The 19,752-nt window shown below is 34.7% G+C and overlaps 3 protein-coding genes across 5 annotated transcripts; 2 read left to right on the forward strand and 1 right to left on the reverse strand.

Annotated features, from left to right (window-relative positions):
- Positions 1-72: 72 nt before the first annotated feature.
- On the forward strand, positions 73-9,140 carry twf (twinfilin actin binding protein). The gene is made up of 8 exons (XM_022069973.1): positions 73-355; positions 487-564; positions 1,195-1,306; positions 1,951-2,113; positions 2,873-3,110; positions 3,387-3,530; positions 4,061-4,182; positions 4,910-9,140. The coding sequence occupies exons 1-8, from the start codon at positions 226-228 to the stop codon at positions 5,069-5,071; spliced, it is 1,149 nt and encodes a 382-aa protein (XP_021925665.1). The 5' UTR covers positions 73-225; the 3' UTR covers positions 5,072-9,140.
- On the reverse strand, positions 5,217-13,548 carry 140up (RPII140-upstream gene protein). 2 transcript variants are annotated; one of them, XR_002544027.2, is made up of 8 exons: positions 13,240-13,548; positions 12,516-12,681; positions 12,065-12,153; positions 11,150-11,283; positions 9,629-9,743; positions 9,309-9,488; positions 7,138-7,204; positions 5,217-6,894 (listed from the first exon to the last, which is right to left on the reverse strand). XR_002544027.2 is itself a non-coding variant. In XM_022069974.2 (7 exons), exons 1-6 carry the CDS (start codon positions 13,407-13,409, stop codon positions 9,353-9,355), a joined length of 810 nt encoding a protein of 269 aa, XP_021925666.1. In that variant the 5' UTR covers positions 13,410-13,548; the 3' UTR covers positions 6,992-7,204; positions 9,309-9,352. The 2 variants fall into 2 exon arrangements, 1 of the variants encoding a protein (XP_021925666.1); XM_022069974.2 differs by lacking the exon at positions 5,217-6,894 and having other exon boundaries at positions 6,992-7,204.
- Positions 13,549-13,675: 127 nt separating this feature from the next.
- On the forward strand, positions 13,676-18,530 carry LOC110832717 (prenylcysteine oxidase 1). 2 transcript variants are annotated; one of them, XM_022069970.2, is made up of 5 exons: positions 13,676-13,817; positions 14,807-15,016; positions 15,218-15,392; positions 16,070-16,278; positions 17,279-18,530. In XM_022069970.2, the coding sequence occupies exons 1-5, from the start codon at positions 13,739-13,741 to the stop codon at positions 18,037-18,039; spliced, it is 1,434 nt and encodes a 477-aa protein (XP_021925662.1). In that variant the 5' UTR covers positions 13,676-13,738; the 3' UTR covers positions 18,040-18,530. The 2 variants fall into 2 exon arrangements, with proteins under 2 accessions (XP_021925662.1, XP_021925663.1); XM_022069971.2 differs by lacking the exon at positions 13,676-13,817 and adding an exon at positions 13,872-14,237.
- Positions 18,531-19,752: the final 1,222 nt, after the last annotated feature.

Raw genomic sequence — 19,752 nt, forward strand, 5'->3', positions numbered from 1 at the left:
CTTGTTACTAACTTCATTCGATGCTCTACTACATTTAGTGGCCACTTAGGTTGACTCCTTAATCGACTTATATCGAAAACAGTATGTCTTCATAGATTTTGGAAGCCGTACCCATATATGTGTGTGTGTAAATGAAATCGAAGTGAAGTTGCCATATGTAGTAAGAGCAGTAATTGAGTCGATTGTAAAGTGCTGTGGTCAGTCGCATGGTGAAATGAGGTGTCGATGGTGGTGATCCGAGAACTAAATCTGGTGGAGTCGTGTTGTGTTAGGGTGTACTGTAGATTGGCAGGGTATTTTAGTTATTTCATTGGCGTTGGAATTTATAGAATGTCACATCAGACCGGAATACGTGGTAATAATACGTGTAAAGAATTTTAATAGATTTTCACTTAGAAAAGGAAACCAGTACAAATTTCGCTTGAGAACAAAGTACATTATTGTTAAATGTCGTGTCTAATAATTATAATTACATTTTTTTTTCAGCCAACGATGCTCTCAAAAAGTTCTTTGGGAAATGCCGTGGCGGAAATGTGCGTGTATTTAAAGTGTCTATTGTAAATGGTATGTATATGCATTCCAAAATCACCAGTCTTCAATTGACCAGCATACAAATCATAGAATTCTTAAGCATTTTCAGCACTCGAGGTATTTACTTTTCACAGAACATTTGTGTCGGTCATTTCACAAGCTCCAGGCCACAGCAGATTTGAACAGCATAATTGGTAATGGAACAACTACTCACACAAGGCTCCTACCTTGATCCATTAGCTAAATGTAAAGTGACAAGGAAACTTATATCTGAAGCCACTTCTCCCAACCATACATAACCTAGTCTGTGATGCTTGTTACAATTTTAATGTATAGTTTGTTGCATATGTAATCTATTGTGATCCGACACTGGCACAAGTTGAATTGTCAACCTGTTTTATGCACAAGTGTTCAGTTGCATAGGAAATTGTTTCATTCACTGAAAATTGAGTTTGTAATGTGTTAGTAGACAGGTGCACTTCTTTTTGGTAAATGGCTCCAGATTGACAGTTCCTGAAGAGAACTAATATGACCAGTTTACAAATTTCCATATGACTGTGAGTTTCAACTTTATAGGCAGAAAATAATTTACTGATGAGAAACTTTGGAATGTTATACAAAAGGAACTGTAAAAATTCAAATAAAAGCACTTTCTTCTTGCAGAGGAACTTGCCTTGTCTTCATTCAAGGAAGCTTCTGGTACATGGGAAGAGGATTATGACAGTTTGGTAACACCACTGATTGAGGATGAACAGCCTTCTTATATCTTATACAGGTATATCTTCTTTGCTAGCATCCTAATTCAAGATTTTGCATTAGCGTTGAATTGTGTAATAATGACTGATTTCAGGTTATATTAGCAGAAATATTTTAAATAGTTCCATTTCATAGCATTGTGCCAGATAAAATTATTTGAACATCTGAACTACCAATCAGCAACTGCCTGCCTTCAGCTGAGTTCTACCAGTTCTTAGTATGAGTCTAAAATCCTTCTGTAAGGTTTCCAACAAATTAACATTTATCAGACCTGCATCATAATTTACATGCTATGTAGTTGGCAATGCATTGCAGCATATCCTTTTAAACTTTATATCCCAAAGTTAAAGTTTGGTGGTAACAGATCTGTGAATGAATATGGGTGAGTGATTAATGACCCTAACACTACAGCCATCTATGATGTATTGCCCTTTAGTACAGGGTCTTATAACCTCTGTTCCAGTACAACAAAGGTTAATAAACAAAGACATGATTCTATGCATATTCATATTAGTTGAACATAAAATTTTGTTGCCATTCCTTGGAGGAAGACTGTAATAAGATACCTAAGCAAGAACCTCTTTCTGGCTTGAATTTGTGAAAGTTAAAGCAGTAGCCTAAAGTGTCATACTCACACAGTACTTTTATTCTATTTAATAAAAGACTAGATTCCAAGAATACATCGGGGTATGAATGGTTGCTGATCAGCTGGTCACCAGATAACTCTGCTGTAAGACAGAAAATGTTATATGCATCAACAAAGGCAACACTGAAGCAGGAATTTGGCAGTGGGCAGATAAAAGAAGAGCTTCATGCCACTACACCTGTATGTATCATAAATAAAATGAGCTTAGTACCATGTTTACTTTAGTGTGAGCTAAGTTTGTTCCTCTGTAATTTAACATTTTAAAAATGAGATGTCATATTACAATCATGAAGAAAGCAAAATTTTTCATTCAAATATTTGTCCACATGTGACGAAAGACCCTTTCCTGATGATTTATAGTGGATAGATGATTATTAGTGTTTTAAAAATATTAAGTGTCTTCAAAGTTACATTTTATAATCTTTGGTGCAATCCTGTCAGGGCTGGTTTTTACATGTTCTTGCCATCTTTTTCAATTGAGTTGAATGATTTTTTTTTAATTTATAGCATCATAGTTGACCCAGGTAATTTGTATTTAGCCAGTGATCACTACATTTTAACATGAGTTAAGCAGAAATTACCATAAAACAACTATTTTTCATTTAACAGGAAAAGTACTTTAGGCCTTTTCTGGAAAACTGCATTTTTTTGTGAAACCACATTACCTTTGGGTCAGTACAAAGAGAAAATAATTTTGAGAAAAGATAAGTTCAGTTGGAAAGTATTTTAACATTCTCATAGTAAAGCATGAAGTCATTATATTCTGCACATAAGTAGAAAGCTGTTTACAGCTGTGATCAACAAGAATGTGAATCTTGAAATAGTATCGGAAATGTTAACTGACTCAACAAACGCAATAGATCAACATTACTAAACCATCGTGAAAGCATTCAGTACCATTTAATTTGAAACAATGTTTGTCATATTTCTTAAATATAGGATGATGTTACTTTAAGTGGTTTTCGCCGGCATAAACGGGCTGCTGGAGCTCCGGCGCCCCTTACTTCAGCAGAGGAAGAGCTTGCTGAGTTGCGGCGCACTGAAGTCGGTGTCGGAGTTAGTATTGACTCCAGACATCAGACTCTGTCTGGTGTGGCATTTCCTTTAACTGGGAATGCATGGAAAGCAATAGAAGCATTGGCAGCTCAGAAGTATAATTATGTTCAACTGAGAATAGGTACTTAATTTCCAAGAGTTATTATAAGATTTACTAAATAAGTTGCTCTGTAAAGTTGACTATTATTATTGATGTGTTGCCCTCGGTGGACTGGTGGTTAGCGTGCTCGCCACTGGACCCAAGGTTCGCGGGTTCAATCCCGGCTGATGTCAATGGATTTTTAAGGGTGTTAGGAGCAGAATGATATAAAACATCTTATTCTTCTTTTTAATTTGGTTCAGTGTATGGTATAATCATATTTCAGATAATCCATAGTTATAGTTTTATTCATTCCAGATGTAAATGAAGAGAAAATCCATCTAGCAGATGCTGGAGATATCAGCACCGACAAATTGTCGCAGAAGATTCCATCTGATTGTGCTAGGTACCATCTGTACAACTTTAAGCATATACATGAAGGAGACTACATAGAAGCTATTGGTATGTTCTGTCTGATAATGTGTAACTTTGTATAAACTTGGCACGGAGTATTTAATTGGATACAGATAATCAGTAGTAGCGTGGATGGAAATAAAGCAAATATTTAAATTGGTATGAATATCTTTGGTAACATACCCAAAATGTGGCCAGACTGACCTGTCAGAAAAGTAAAAACATGCCAGTCCTAGTAAATTATGAGCAGCTAGAGATTTGGAAAATATGAAGATGGCTGTCTTCTGGGCTGTAGGGCTGCGTAGTCTGGCACTACAACCCAGAAGACAACCACTTTTGTGTTTATTTGTACTCTCAACCTAGTTTTCATTCTGGGTTGTTGCGCTGTGTAGTCTGGTAGATGTTAACCAACGTTTCAGAGGTCAGGGCCCTGATGACGGAGGCAGTATGACCTCTGAAACGTTGGTTAACATCGACCAGACTACACAGCGCAACAACCCAGAAGACAGAAATCTTCTTACTCACCCCTGTGAAAACCTCAAATTTATGATACTAATTCCTCTATGCTTTGTTTACAGTATTTATCTACTCCATGCCTGGCTATTCGTGCTCGGTCAAAGAACGAATGCTGTATTCAAGCTGCAAGGCTCCTCTTCTAGAGTCCATTGAAACACAAATTGGCCTACCAATAATAAAGAAGGTAGAGTATATAATCATATGTGCAAAAAAAAGTATATTTCAATAGTATTGATAATCAGTTGAAAAATATTATTAAAATTTTCAGGTAATCCCTATAAACTTAGCGCCTTTATTTTCCTGCCCAAGGCGTGTATAAATAAAACATGACGAAACAAAGTATGTATCCTGATAGACAACAAATGAGTAGCATTTAATGTATTGTTATTTGTATGTGTTTACACATGTAACAGTGACCGTAGTCCTGTTTCTAGCTTTAAAATAATGATTCTGAATGACACCGCTTTCTTCAGAAGGTGAAATTAGAGTCAGAGTTTAAAAATGCATTGAACATATGGCATGAGCAGTGTCCAAACAGCCCAGTAGACTTAGTCCCATTATGCAGGATGATTTGAAATGGCAGATAAAATATTGCCTTGAGTTACATTAAGTGCCCGTCTCCCTCAGTGGACTAGTGGTTAGCGTGCTCACCACTGGACCGAAGGTTCACGGATTCAATCCTAGCAGAGGTAGATGAATTTTTAAGGGTGATAAAAATCCATAGCACAACTTCCTTCGGAGGGGAAGTAAAGCCGGTATATACATGGCACACCAATTTTATAGTTGGGGAAAATATGCATTTTATGTAGCGGTGAGTCATGTTGGTAATAACTGTTTTATTTCTGTTTAATTTCACTCCACTGTCTCCACTGTTACTTTCAGTTGGCACTATGTACAATTTAATTTTATAGTTGGAAATTGACTGTGGTGAAGAGATAACAGAAGCATTTCTTCAAGATGAAATTCATCCCAAGAAGAATCTCCACCGTCCGAAATTTGCGAAGCCTAAAGGACCACCAAACAGAGGAGCCAAGCGCCTCACAAGACCCCAAGAAAGTTCAGGAAATGTGTAGTCAATAATGAATGAATGTTTTAACTTTAGTAAACATTAAGAAATAAAGGAGATAAAAGAAAATTGAAGTACATTTGACGCCTAAGACAAACCGTCACAACTTAGTGTGATTTGAGTTTTACAAATTATATAAATAAAACAATTGCTCCAAACACAAATTACATATAAATTTATTTTACTATGATATTTGCAGTGTTGGACTTCCCATCAAATAGAACAGAAGCAACACTCGTCAGAGAATAAAATTATTGTATTTACCTGTGTATATGCTACCCTCACATATTGTTTCCATCCAGATTTCATTATAGAAATATATTTCTGTTTAGCCTTCTGCAAAAGATGTGGCACATTTTTATTAAGATACAAATTAATTACTGCACTTCCACTGAAAATGAACAATAAGAAGTATGATTGGAAGTTATCACGTTGATATGAGTATGGACAGCAGTGCAATCTTTTGACTGTATATCAGTGTTTCAGAGGTACTTAATACCTCTATCTTCAGGGCAGAAGTCAGTAGCATTAGGAAGAGAATGGTTTATGAGTTTACAACGAGGTATCTGGCCATGTGGATTGGCTGTCAGAGCCATCTGATGAGAAGGGAAGATCAAGCTGTTTCAGGGAACCAGAGGGAAAGTAAGAAGACAATTAATTTTTGTTCTCGGAGAGAATTTGATCCCATTGAAAAACTTACTAGGGGTTGTTGCCAGTGTAACAAGACATTCTTATTGTTTATATCTATTTTCTACTTCCATTTTTATGAAAGTGTTCACTTCATCACATTTGTTATATTTATCTCATGTAAACACCTTGTATTTGTTGTGAAAACTAACCGTGTAGGCCTAAAATGTTCTGAAATGGTTCATTCTAAAAATTGTAAGACAAAATATTATACAAAACTTTAGATATTCTATTCTATTTCTGTTAAAAAAAAAATTTGCATCATACTCAATTTCTGCAACTGTTTATGGCTGCAACATTTATAGTACAAATAACAAGCCGTCTGTTGTCATACTTACAGTAAGATATTTTGGACTGCAAATTTGGATTATAAAGTGTAACATATACACAGGTAAAGACATGGAGGAATTTTATATATATATATATATATATAAAACTAAATTTTTTGTTACTAGTTACTTCAAAATTCTTGTAATGGAAAATATAGTGTATGAAAATTATAGTTGTCTTAAAACTTGTAATGATTATGTGCTGTGAAGCTCCTTTATTTCCAAGTACTATTATAATCACACACTAGAAACATCCAAATGTGACTATAAAAATAAAAACTAGTCAAACTAGTTCTGTTATGTATGCTTGAGGATGCTTGGAAAACTGTACAGTTGTATTCTTATATATAACAGAAAAACCCAACAGGCCTAAATACTACTGATCGCCCGCAAGATGTCGGTTGCAGGGAATGCTGTCACATGGGGCAGTGCTAGTTCAGTAACGAGAACAAGGACGGAAGGATGTGAGAACTTGAAAATGCTACGCAAGCAAAGCAGCATTTCTGTTTCAACTCATCTGACAAGGAACTACTATCGCTGCACACAGAATTGATTTTCCCTACTGTGTTTCTAATTCACTCCGTAACTTCCGACAAATTAGCAGTCAGCAGTAAACATAAATCTTGTGTCATAACAAAATCTGTTACTCCGTTGTACTATAGCCACACTTGCCAGAAATTACGAAAAGTTCTGTTAATGTCAGTTTTACAATTCCTTTTCTTCCATTATAAACATTACATGAATGAATTATTAAAATGGTTGTTGAGGGATGACCTTTTAAATAGATTCAATAAATTATCCAAATAACCTTTACCTGTAAAGAAGGAAAAAAGTAGTTTTAATTATAAATACATGCACGTACTGCAGCACTTTCATTCAAAATCATATGATAGCAGATTTGTACGAAACCATACAGAATATCAGACTTTATTTTAGCCCATATTGTACACCGTATTTTCTGACGTACAAAATGCAAAATGATTCAATATTTACTCATAATGGTGGGGAACACATATCAGTAGAGCACAAGAAAATATTACTAAATATTAATACTTACTTAATATTTCAGTAAAGTATTATTTTTTGCTCTGTTATAGATTTGCATCATCTCTTCTCACAGCACACTGAAATAACAAAATAAATAATGGTCCTTATTTTGACTTTCCACATTTTGTGAATTTACTTACATCACAATCCTTAAGCATAAAATACACAGGGTACTTTCTGGAGGCATTTGTTAAGTGAAAAATGTGTCTTATCCTATCAAATAAGGACTATGCTTCACTTTAGCCCCTTTTATGCATTGTGGGAAAATTATATGTAAGCATAATTTATATTTAAAAACTAGATTCCATGTAGTTATACGCTGCAAAACTTTCTAAAGTGGCTTCTTTTTCATTACAGCACATATTTAAATTTAGTTTTCAGCACAAGATGAACAAAAGTGTGTTTACATATTTGAATAAACCCATTTTATGTGTAACGACTCTGTAGGTTACAGTTTTTTTTTAACATCTTCTGTCCTTCCTTATTGTGCTTGAATATTTTATTTGTCTCAGTTGAGCTTATCTGCGTGTGAGTAAAACTGACAGTGTAAAGTAAATGATACAATATTTGTCTGTTCCTAAATGTTTCTCCCTTCACGAATATTTAAATGTGATGGAACATAACTTCCTCCATCACTCCATCTCAGAGGAGTTCACTGTGGCTTTTATTACATTTTTCACAAACCAATAATCAATTCCTAACCTAAATTATATAAAAAAATTGCACTTCATATAATTTCTGCCATATTACCATATTTAGATTAGCTATAGTTCTACCAGCAGATTATTACAAAAAATGAGAAGACTGCTTCTAATTAGTGTGTGATATATACTTATATTCACTGTAAAATGTATCTAGGATTTTAGATTACTTGTATTTGTACATGAAATGTAATTTTGGGGACAAAATATGGAATTTATACTGATATTTGTACTGTTGTCTTGTCATTACTACTAGTATACATACAAAAGTGTTTTATTATAATCTGGACTATGTAATGGCTTCCAATTTTTATCTGAATGCATCGGTATTTCAAAGACAATATAGCTATTGTTTAGACTTTAGTGTACTATTACAAGTTTTGACAGTTGCAAGAATCAGAACAAGAAGCAATTCAATTGTCAAAATTACTGTTGGGAGGTGGGATTAATATTGTGTAATATTTGTGCAGTTACAAAATTTAATGTATCTGCCAGCTGTTTTAACATAAAAGTATGCATGTGTGATTTTATGCAGCAATTTTTATGTGAAATTTTAGGCCTATGAAGTGTGAGTTTAATATGCTTGTGAAGTGTCTATAAATAAGTGAATTAATTGGATAGGAAAGTACAAGAGAGAATATGAGTAATATATAAAAACTTATCTTGTTTTTCAATTCAGACTGCAATATTTCTGCTTTCTGTTAAATTTCAAACTAAAACTACCGAGTCTCCATCACACAATAATAGCCTCAATTTGACAGGGACCTCCAGTTACTGAACTGTTTTTAAAATGAACCCCTCTATGTAATTAATCTAAAGGAAAATACCTATTTCAGTTTAACACAGTGAATTCTTTTCATATGAAGAAACATTTTCTGAAGATAAAGGACAGTGGTCAAGTTTTACATATTTTTTTATTTCCAGTGACTAGATGTCATACGCATAGCACATGTCAAAATACTAGAATAGCATGCTGGTTTGGAAAAAGCAAAATTACATTTATCAAGACAGATCATATGTAACGTAACTCTTACCCTTCAACTGTTGAAGATACTTCATTGTTAATTTTATATGTGAACTGTACATTTTAACTCGAGCGTCAAGTTCTGGAAACTTCAGTAAAGATATTAATTTGTGACTTTTGTAGTTAGAAGAATTTTTGTTTTATAAGCATAAGCAATAGGGCATATAATATGGATGCTGTTAGTATTACGGCAATGGTAAATGCTTCCTTCATTTGTTTTCCAGCTGTACATTTGAGATGTGACAAAGTTCCAGTATTAAAGCAATAAAACATTTTATTTAAAACTAATTACGTTTTGTGGCTGCCTTCAAATCAACCTCCTTGAGAGTGTGTATTTGCTTGTGAACAGTGCTACAAAGAATCTTACAAGTCATTTCCTAATAAGTCAATTAGCTTATTGGGCACAGCTCTCCGGATCTCTTATATTTATGTAAAATAAGTTCCTCTCATTGCAACCTGCTTGGTAGAAGAACGTCACTTCATATTCCACTAATATAATATTATGATGACTGTGTAGTCGGAGAGGGAGAAACTGCATCCAGTGATTCAAGATTCTTTCCAGAAGGTCCAATTTTTTTGTCGTGATTGGTAAAAAGAGGATTCTCTTTATTATCATCCCCACTTCGTATAAATTGTCTGAAATTAGAATTAACAATAAAGTTAAGCTTGCTGATAACCACACATTATGAAAAATTCAAAATGTCAATCATTACTAGCAATAATATGTATAATTTCTGGTTAATTTTGTCTGAATTCAATATTTAATTGTTACGTACTTATATCTGTCTTCTTTCCACTGATACTGCCAATATCGAATCTCCTCCATAGTTAGTCCAGTCATTTTCAAAACACTCAAAGATACAAGTCCACATATTCCTCCTAGAACACTACCTGAAACATAAAATATTTTCTATGAATTATTCAACTGTAAATACTTTAGAGCAGTGGTATTCAACCTTTTTTGTTCGCGTACCTCCAGATATAATTTCTCTTCAACTTTGTACCCCCAAAGTTGTTGGTGTATGATTCAAGTTATACATAGTATATAATCTACATCTAAAATAAATTAAATTGCATTACTGATTATAAAGTGTTTATCATAAAATAATATATATATTTTTTTAAATTTCACGTACCCCCTAAGATGTCTTCGCGTACCCCAGGTTGAATACCACTGTTTTAGAGAATTACTCTTTGCAGAAAAAAATGCTGAAAGCTAGTACAAATCAAATCAGAATGATTTTCACATCCCTATTTTTGTATTAAATATTCTATGTGGGTTCCATCACTAATTTCAGGCTGCGGATGGAGACGTCCTCCGGACATGGAGGGTAACTTGCAGATAAGATGAATGAGCATTCAGTATCAACAAATTATCAACAAAACAAGGCACTTCGTCAAGAATTAGGAGTCAGAGGTGGAAACTGCAGTTATGAAATACACACACGTCACAGAATATGCCTCTGTAAATTGAATGTGTATAATTTTGCCTGTTGTTTTGTATGGGTGCGAAAGATGGTCTCTCACTCAGAGGGAGGAACACAGATTGCAGGTGTTTGAGAATAGGGTGTTGAGGAGGATATTTGGGCCTAGGAGAGAAGACGATGGGGCATGGAGAAAACTGCATAATGATGAGCTTAAAAATCTGTACTGCTCCCCCAGTATTGAAAGGGTGATTAAATCGAGAATAATGAGATGGGCTGGGCATGTAGCACGAATGGATGGGACAAGAGGTGTTCACCAGGTATTTGTTGGGAAGCCTGAGGGGAAGAGACCGCTGGGGAGACCTAGACGTAGATGGGAGGATAATGTCAGGCGGGATTTATGGGAGATAGGAGTTGAAGGAGACTGGATTTTGTTGGCCCAGGACAGGGTCCAGTGGAGGGCTTTGGTTAATTCGGTGATGAACCTTCGGGTTTGGTAAGCCATCTGGTTGGTTGGGTCCACTATTTGGGAATCCTGAGGGGAAGAGACCGCTGGAGAGACCTAGACGTAGATGGGAGGATAATGTCAGGCGGGATTTATGGGAGATAGGAGTTGAAGGAGACTGGATTTTGTTGGCCCAGGACAGGGTCCGGTGGAGGGCTTTGGTTAATTCGGTGATGAACCTTCGGGTTTGGTAAGCCATCTAGTTAGTTAGTTAGTTGGTTAGTTAGAAATACAAACAGGAAAGTTTTAAAATCCACTCAGGCAATCAGCATAACAGAACTTAATTTGACTCTAAGGCTGGGCGCAGACCAATGTAGCAAAGTCATAATATAGAAACAGATTAGAAAACTGAAGACATGTCTCAGTACCTAGACCACCTCCAACCGCCATTCCTCTCAGACCCATGTTGCACTTGTAGAGTGCCCCTGTAACACCACCTGCAGCAATATACTCCACAATGCTTGAATGTCCTCTATACACCGATACTGATGTAGTCAACAATCTGTTAAAGAAATCAGCAATAAACACCAAAGCACTTGTTATTGGCATGGCACACTAATGTTTTTGAAGAATTAGACCTCATAATTCTACATTTTCTACTTTCTAATATTAACACACTTAGTATGAAACATTTCATGCTATAACAAATCAATGAAGAGGTGAAGTATGTAACACCATGCCAAAATAACAAAACAATAAAAAAATTCCAGATTTTATAATTTTCCGTGTATTACAGTGCAGGAAACCAAAATAAAAATGTTCCACAAATAATTTTATTATGTTAATTTTGGTATTCTGGGCTGTAATGCCATATGAACTTGCAGCTAGATGCCACTTCAGCCCTGAATATGGAGGCAGTATGTTCCTCTGAAATACCGAAATCCACCTCGAGGTCTGCATGACATTACAACAGAGGTAAGATTCACACCAAAGCAATGGGCAATAAGCAATACACAATAAGTGATATATCATCTGTACATTTACACACATCAAGATATCATCTGGCATAAAGTGTTCTAACATTTAAACAGTTCAAAATTAAATCATATTATTGCCAAATATCAAACTAAGAAAATTGTAATAGTACAAATTAGTAAATTTTCTTTCTATATTTCCCATTGCACTTGAGTCAGTCAATGTGAGATTGTTCCATTCAACAGAGTCACAATCTAGCTTGACCTAAATAAAGCATTCATTATATGCTTATTGACATTATTGTTGTATATTGTTGTATTCACTTTTTGAGATATTCACTACTGGAGGTTAGGTTTAATGATACTTACACGTAAGAACTAGTAAATAGACCCAACCGCCAACCCCACCTGAAAGCTCCTTTACTAAACCCAATTGTCACTTGATCTTGAAGTTTTTTCTATAAAATAAATATATATACACACACATAAATAAGCACTGTTCATCTCCCAGCAATTCACAACCATCTTTTAACCCACAACACCATACAAGACTCAGACAGTTCGCTATTACATGTAAAGTATCTGAACTAATTTTCCCAGTCACACTGTGCTACCCTTTGGGACCTATCATACACTCCAGTGTAATAACTACAAATTTTTCCAGCAGCATATAAGGAAACTATACATCTAACCAACCTGTCAGGTCCATGAATTCATTACTTATTTTTCACCTCTTAATTTCATCTAATACAGATTACATCTATTTCAATATTTATCCAGAATGTGTTTACTTCCTCCACAATCAGATTTTTTCATGTACCTTAGCTTCCAGATGATTCTTGAACACAGTTGCTTCATTTCTTTCTATGAAATCTGTATATGCATTCTTTGAATTAATGATACCGCCATAGCAAGCACCAATAAATATCCCCATGATACCAGACTGAATTGCAGCATTTAGTTCAGGACTCAAATTGCCAAACTCACTGCAAGGAAAATTACAACTTTACAAAACACACTAACAAAAGGCAGGTCATGATAACTTGTTCCTAAATAATATCCCAAAGCATTTAAAAGAAGAGCCACGTAATAAAGTACCAAGAAATAATTTGAAATTATTCTTCACATTGCATTGTACCTTAAATATATTTTTAAATAAATGCCCACTTCTTTTACAGCAAGAAGCTACAAATATGGTTGTCTTATGTTTTAGTAGGCAATTCTCTTTTCTTTAACAACTGTTTACACAAGACAAATCAAACCTTTAATCCTATAACCAAACTTGACAGAGCACATATTGTATCCACTGTTCAAGTAACTCTAAATGCAATATAGATTCGGAGGATGCAATGTATGGTCACCATATGAAACTGTTCACAAATTAAACTGGAATCATATCACATAAATTAAAAGATTTATAAACCATAACCTAAAAATAATTCCCTAGAGCTTCAGTACATCAATTACTAGGCATGTAGAATCTTTCTCACTTAACAACTACTTCTGTATACGTTATCTCATACGACTAAGTTATAAAAACTTACTCTGATGAATACATTAAACGAAGTCTCTCCCAACCCGTCTCATTTTCAATATTACGCCGGTAAAAAGATTGTGATGTATCTGAGTCAACTTTGTCATTGTTTTCCGTTAACCAGCTTAATGACAACATACCGCAGAAATACCACGGTTTCTTTCCAGCTCCGCGTAACATTCTATTATTTCCTTATGTATCTTACATAATTCTTCACAACATAATTATCTGTCCATCACCACCACAAATCGATCACAGGTAATCTACAGAAAAACTATTGCTACAGATGACATGCCAAGGTCTACGTTATAGTCGTTATCGGCACGGAGCAATTTATTCAAGGACGTTAGAACTAGAACGTTCAGAACTTAAATAAATACTCTTATCTTTAGTTCTTTCCCGGCAGTGTTTACGGATTATGCTGTAGTCATCTTTTAAAACAAGATTATTCCTTTATGTGGCTAGAGGAAGACTAACTGCATTGTGGTTACTAAGAATTCTTGTCACAAATGAATTCGTGTGTAGTTTTTATATTTATTGTACTGTTATGGACTGTAGGTTGCCATATGAAGAAAATTCCAAGGATAGGTACTGTTTAATACCACATGAACTCTTACTAAGTTTATGACTACAACTAGCAAAGTACCCGTTGAAATGCAACGGGAAATCGGGCATGAACGTAACCATTGTTTTTTTACAGATTTGAGAACATGTTTTGAGCATGAACCTTTACGACGGTATTCACGTATCAAGTTTTTTATGTATTAATTCCGTGTAAAAACTGTAAACATATTATCCTCCACCATAAAATCTTTCTCATTCCTGTAACACAGATGTTCCCAAAGTGTGGTCCATGAGCTTTATCACATGGCTTGCAGTGCAACTGGTTAACAAAACAAAACATCTAAATTTACAAAAGAGTAGCACAGTAATGTAAAGAACAACAGACATAAAAATCATTATGTGGTCCACCAAGTTGCTCAGAAATTTTCAAGGGATCCAGTAAAAGTAAATGGTTTGGAACTACTGCTATAACAGTTCATAAGCTTTCATTATGAAATTGAAAATATGAGTCAGTGGCATGACTACAATATTATCATAAGTCATGATGAAAATATCTCCTTACTGTGTTGTAGTCTTACATCATTTGGAAACTCTACGTTGGCTAGCTATATTGCAAAGTATTAAGAATTCAAAAAGTATGGGATCATAGTTAGATGGGACAGAGGAGACAAATTGATGTAGAATTTTGGACAGTAAATCTCTTGGAAACCAGTGGTGAAATTGAGACAGTGGTATCAGGTTAAAGTTAAGTATATGCTAATCCTTTTAAACCAAAGCTTATGCAAATAATATGTGAACATTCAGTCTGTACCTCAAAGAAAACATAACCCATCTCCATTATGCAGAAAAACTGGTTAATTCTGTTTAGGAAAATAATCACTCTTTACTATGGGAATCAGAATGGAAATTTCTTTATAGATCTACAACAGTTGCAAGAAACTCAGCTAGCCATGAACACAGTGCAACTGCATATGCTAAGATACAGAGCTGAAATTTAAATCTTGATTTTTCAGCTGTTGTTGGTGGTGGTATTGGAGGAACATCAGCCAGCTATTTTCTTCGTGAACTGTTTGGTCCAAATGGTGTCCACATTGATTTATTTGAGCCAAACAGAATTGGTGGAAGATTATCGGTGATTGACGTCAATGGTCGAGACTATGAAGTTGGTGGTTCAATAATTCATCCAAGGAACAAATACATGGTTGACTTCCTCAAACTTTTTGGTGAGTTACAACTTTCAGATAGTGATGGTTTTCTGAACTGTCCAATGATAAATGTATTTTTATTTCTGATTTATGTCATTTTTACTTGCATATTTCAATGAAGTATATAATGAATGCTGAGCTATCATCACTTTTTGCTTGTGTTTGGGTGTTGTCTCTCTTTCTCCTTCTCCTGATCTGAAATTTCATCATCTTTTTCAGGACTAAAGAAAAGGCAATCTAGAAATTCTAGATTAGGCCTCTATAATGGACGGGAGTTTGTATTTACCGAGAGCAACTGGGGAATAATAACCCTTGCTAAGATGGTATGGAGATATGGTTATGGTACAGTGAAATTGCAGAACTATATTGGAGACATGCTTAAGAAATTTGAGAGGCAAGTTCAGCATCTGTCTTGTGTTGTGTCAGAATTACTGTAACTCAGTCTAATAAAATGACACACATTACTTTATATGATAGGTAATACTCATGATTCTGAAAATAAGCATTACAATAACTTGCATGTAGAGACAATTAATAGGTGTTGTAAATATTTATATCATACTCTTATAGATATTTCTTGTTCTTATTTATATATTATCTCAGCTCATTTCATCAGTGATTAATTGTTTTCACAACTTCTTTGAAATTGTTGATTGTATGGAGGAGTGAAAAATACATGAACTGTAATTAGCAAATTTTATTTAAAACCTTCACAAATTTCTGGCCAGAGTACTATACTTATTTTCAAAGTGTGCATTCTCTAATGTTACTTTCTGTATCTTGGATATAACACTTAAGAGAAGCACACACATTTCTACACTTGAACTTTTCATTAAGCTTCATATTTGAGCTTAAATTTTGTTTTATATACAATTCATTAACTTCACTTTGATCTGCCATAAAATGTAATAACCTTAGTATCTACAACCCCGAATAATATGTGACTGACATCCGGCAACAGTTTGTTGGACATAAGAAGTATTTGTTCTTTCCAATGCTTATCAGTCACCAGTAAATTTATTTATAGTTCAGACATGTACAATTGAGCTCTTTCTTTCTTTATAATTTCAGGATTTATACACTTCAAGCAAATGGAAAATCATTCTCATCAGTGTTAGACTTACTGAATGCAATGAGTCCTCAGTTTGTAGATTATATGCATGTATCAACAAAGGATGGCTTGAAACAGAATGGTTTTTCAGAAAAGATTATTGATGAACTAGTCACTGCGACGCTTACAGCCAACTATGGACAATCAACAAGTGTTCATGAGTTTGTTGGTAAGTCAGATTTGATCAAAGGTTGTAGATTTATAAGTGGGTACTTGTGGGTTATCGGGACACATCGCTTTAAAAATAGGTTAGGTGAGGTTAAGTTATGTTAGGTTAGGTTAATGTGTGTGGACAACAATAAATAACTGAATGAAGTAACAGATAACAACAACCCTAACCTAACCGAAACTAACCTATTTTTAAAGCGATGTGTCCCAATAACCGACAAGTACCTAAAAGTGTTTTTCTCTTTCTTGTTTAACGTATGTTGTCAGAATATTCAAGAAATTACGACAACAACACTTAATACTCTCCTAAACCATTTTGTGTAATGAGAACCAGTTTCCCAGTGGTAAATTTTAATGTTCTGTATGCCCCGATGACGGAGGCAGTATGACCTCTGAAACTATGATGAACATCTACCATACTGCATGGCCCAACAACCCTTAAGACAGCCATCTTCATCTTCAGGTAACTGCATAGACAGACAATGAAGATGGACCTTTTGCCTGGTAAAATAAATACTGACATACGGTAAATGAGTCTGTAATGCATGAATTTACAAATATTGTTGTGTAGAGATGGTTATTTAATATTGACAACAAAACAGCTCATGGTACTTGTGGGTTATTGGGACACATCGCTTTAAAAATAGTTAGGTTAGGTTACCTTAGGTTAGGTTAGGTTAATGTGTGTGGATAAATGACATATACTTGAAAATTATTATATTTTATATGCATGCACAGTTTACCATGCCAATCCAACTCCAGATATTTGACTCATCCATTTTGTACCAAGCTTATTTTCAGTGTTGAAGTACACTGTTAATTATTTTTTATCAGTTTATTCTGATAGTGTTTTTTTTTTCTTTAGAAGAGGGTGAGAATGAATATTATCAATGAGTTAGTGAAATTTTAAAAACATCAGTGTCAACCAAATTGTATCTAACATGAAAGTATTAAATGGTTTCACATAAACTTAAGAATAACACAAAGTAATTTTTGTTTAGGTTCAGTTTCTGTAGCAGGGGCTGATGGTGGGCTTTGGGCAGTACATGGTGGAAACAAAATTGTGACGGAGATGCTTCTGGAACAATCTGACGCTACACTGATCAATGCTAGAGTAACGAATGTAACCTTACGACCAGAAACTGAAGATTTTGTAGTAGACTCTGTGCATGGTAAAAATTATACTTCATCACTGTATGATATTGTGATAATAGCTACACCTCTCACTGAAGATACACAAGCAAACATTAAATTTACAAATTTTCCAAAGATCTTAAAATTTCCTGGTATATATCATAGAACAGTTTGTACTATAGTTCATGGAAAACTGAATGTTACTTATTTTGGTTTTGAAAATGAAAAAGATGCTGTAGAGGAAATCTTAACTGTAAAACAAGACTTGTTGTTCAGTTCTATAGGAAGATTAAATCCAGTAGATTACAAACCTAATGAAGGAGTTTTTGATGTGTGGAAAGTATTTTCACAGAAACCATTAACAGAAGAACAGCTAAATAACTTGTTTTTGCATGAAAGGGATGTAAAAGTTATTGACTGGTTAGCTTACCCACAATATCATACAAAACAAAGAAATGATGAATTCATTCTACATAAAAATTTATTTCATATTAATGCTATTGAATGGGCAGCTAGCGCCATGGAAATGAGTGTTGTTGGTGCAAAAAATGTATGTTTATTATCTTATAAAGCATGGACTGGAATAGAAGAAACAGAAAAAACAGAAAGTGTGAAGGAAGAATTATGAAGTTTTCACAACAGCAGAAAAGTGATAACTAAAAGTATTTTTATGGCTTTAGAATAAGTTATGAAACCTCCAAGTTCAACAGAAATTTTACGGTCAATTTAAATGATTCATTTATGTGAGAGGAAGGATAACATCCGTATTAGTATAAAAAAATATGATTACCGTCTGGATATTGCTGACAGAAAATATTCGTCTAAGAACAATTTCCACAGTCATGTTAGCATGATGGTACTGATGTATGCCTAGCCGTATTAGTTGAAACATCTGTCTAGGAGTGTTCCTCAACCTTTTTACTTCAACAGCGCATCCTAATTTGTCAAAGATATAAAATTGGGGTATGAAACTATACATAAATATGTATCAACATACAAATACTTGCCCTATAAGAATGAAAGCATATGAAAGAATATTACACATGTTGAACAAAACTATCAATGATGAAAGTCTGTGTGTGTGTGTGTCTGTATTAAAAATTAAACTATGAAAGATAATATATTGCAACTTTCCAACTTTTTTTACGTAAATATGTCTATACGGAAGTGTCATTCGGCAAAAAAGCGTAATGAAGTTGTGTAAGATCCATAAAACCAAACCAACCAAAAAGCTAACTGAGGGCGGAGGCCTGCGCAAGCGCAAGCATCGTCCCTACCTAGGTGAAACCATTCCTGCGCACAAGGCGCATTGCTGGAAATGGTAAACAGTCTTAATATAAGAAACGGAAATTTTGCTATCGCTAACAGGGTTAATGGTCAGCTTTTATATGAACTCCTGCATGCATTGTTATGTTACCTAAGAAACTAATTGTTGCATCATCTGTTTACTTAGCATCGTTGTGTTACATTACTGCCTTCAACAATCCGCTTTCATTATTGCGGAAAGAGCTGAGCTGTGAATTGCTTGTAGAAGAAGTGTGTCGTAGACTAGATAATTTTGTTCTGGTAAAAACGTTTTAGAATATCACAAGTACTTATCTTATATAAGAATTATTACATTTAATTACATTATAGAGACATATTTACACCAGATTCTCCGGAACCGAGGTTCCACTGTCAACTTTTTGTGCAAATAAGCAATTTCTTACAGATTTGCAGCACACTGATTGTGGAACAATGATGTAGGAGGTAAGTACTGAAAGCAGCCACAAATACTGATGTATAAAGTGAAGCAATCGTGTCAACTGAAGTTGATGAAAGTCTCTCAGGTTACAAGCTGCATCATGTGGCTTTTAACCCGAGAGTCTTTCATCAGCCACAGATACTGTGTCAACACAGTGATCATTTTGACTATAACCATCATACTACACATAACTTAAAAGTAAATCTTTAGAAAGATGGTCACATAAGGTGAAGTCATTTTAACTTCATCCTCCTCCAGTTCTATACCTGCATTGGAAAACCAAATTGCAACAGAAAATTGTGGACCCTGGTATCCATTTGACAGAATGCTGAGTGGGCCCCAGAGTCAGTCTGGGTAGAGGATACATGAAAAATACTTTGCCCTATCGGGTATCGAACCGCAGTCGGTCACTACTGAGATAAAGTGTAAATATTAAATTGTCCTTTTTGTTGCAGTTGACAAACCATGGCCTTCCTTTACAGGCTGAGATATAATTTTGTTTACGTAGTCCGTAGCATAGTTGTCATTCACACCTGTCATCTGGAGTGTGAAACTGTCTCTATTTGCACAACCCATGGTGAAAATCATGCATTCCCA

This window comes from Zootermopsis nevadensis, unplaced genomic scaffold (assembly GCF_977971745.1).
Source record: "Zootermopsis nevadensis isolate Lab colony 2312 unplaced genomic scaffold, Znev_1.0 Znev_ptg000031l, whole genome shotgun sequence".
Taxonomy (NCBI): domain Eukaryota; kingdom Metazoa; phylum Arthropoda; class Insecta; order Blattodea; family Termopsidae; genus Zootermopsis; species Zootermopsis nevadensis.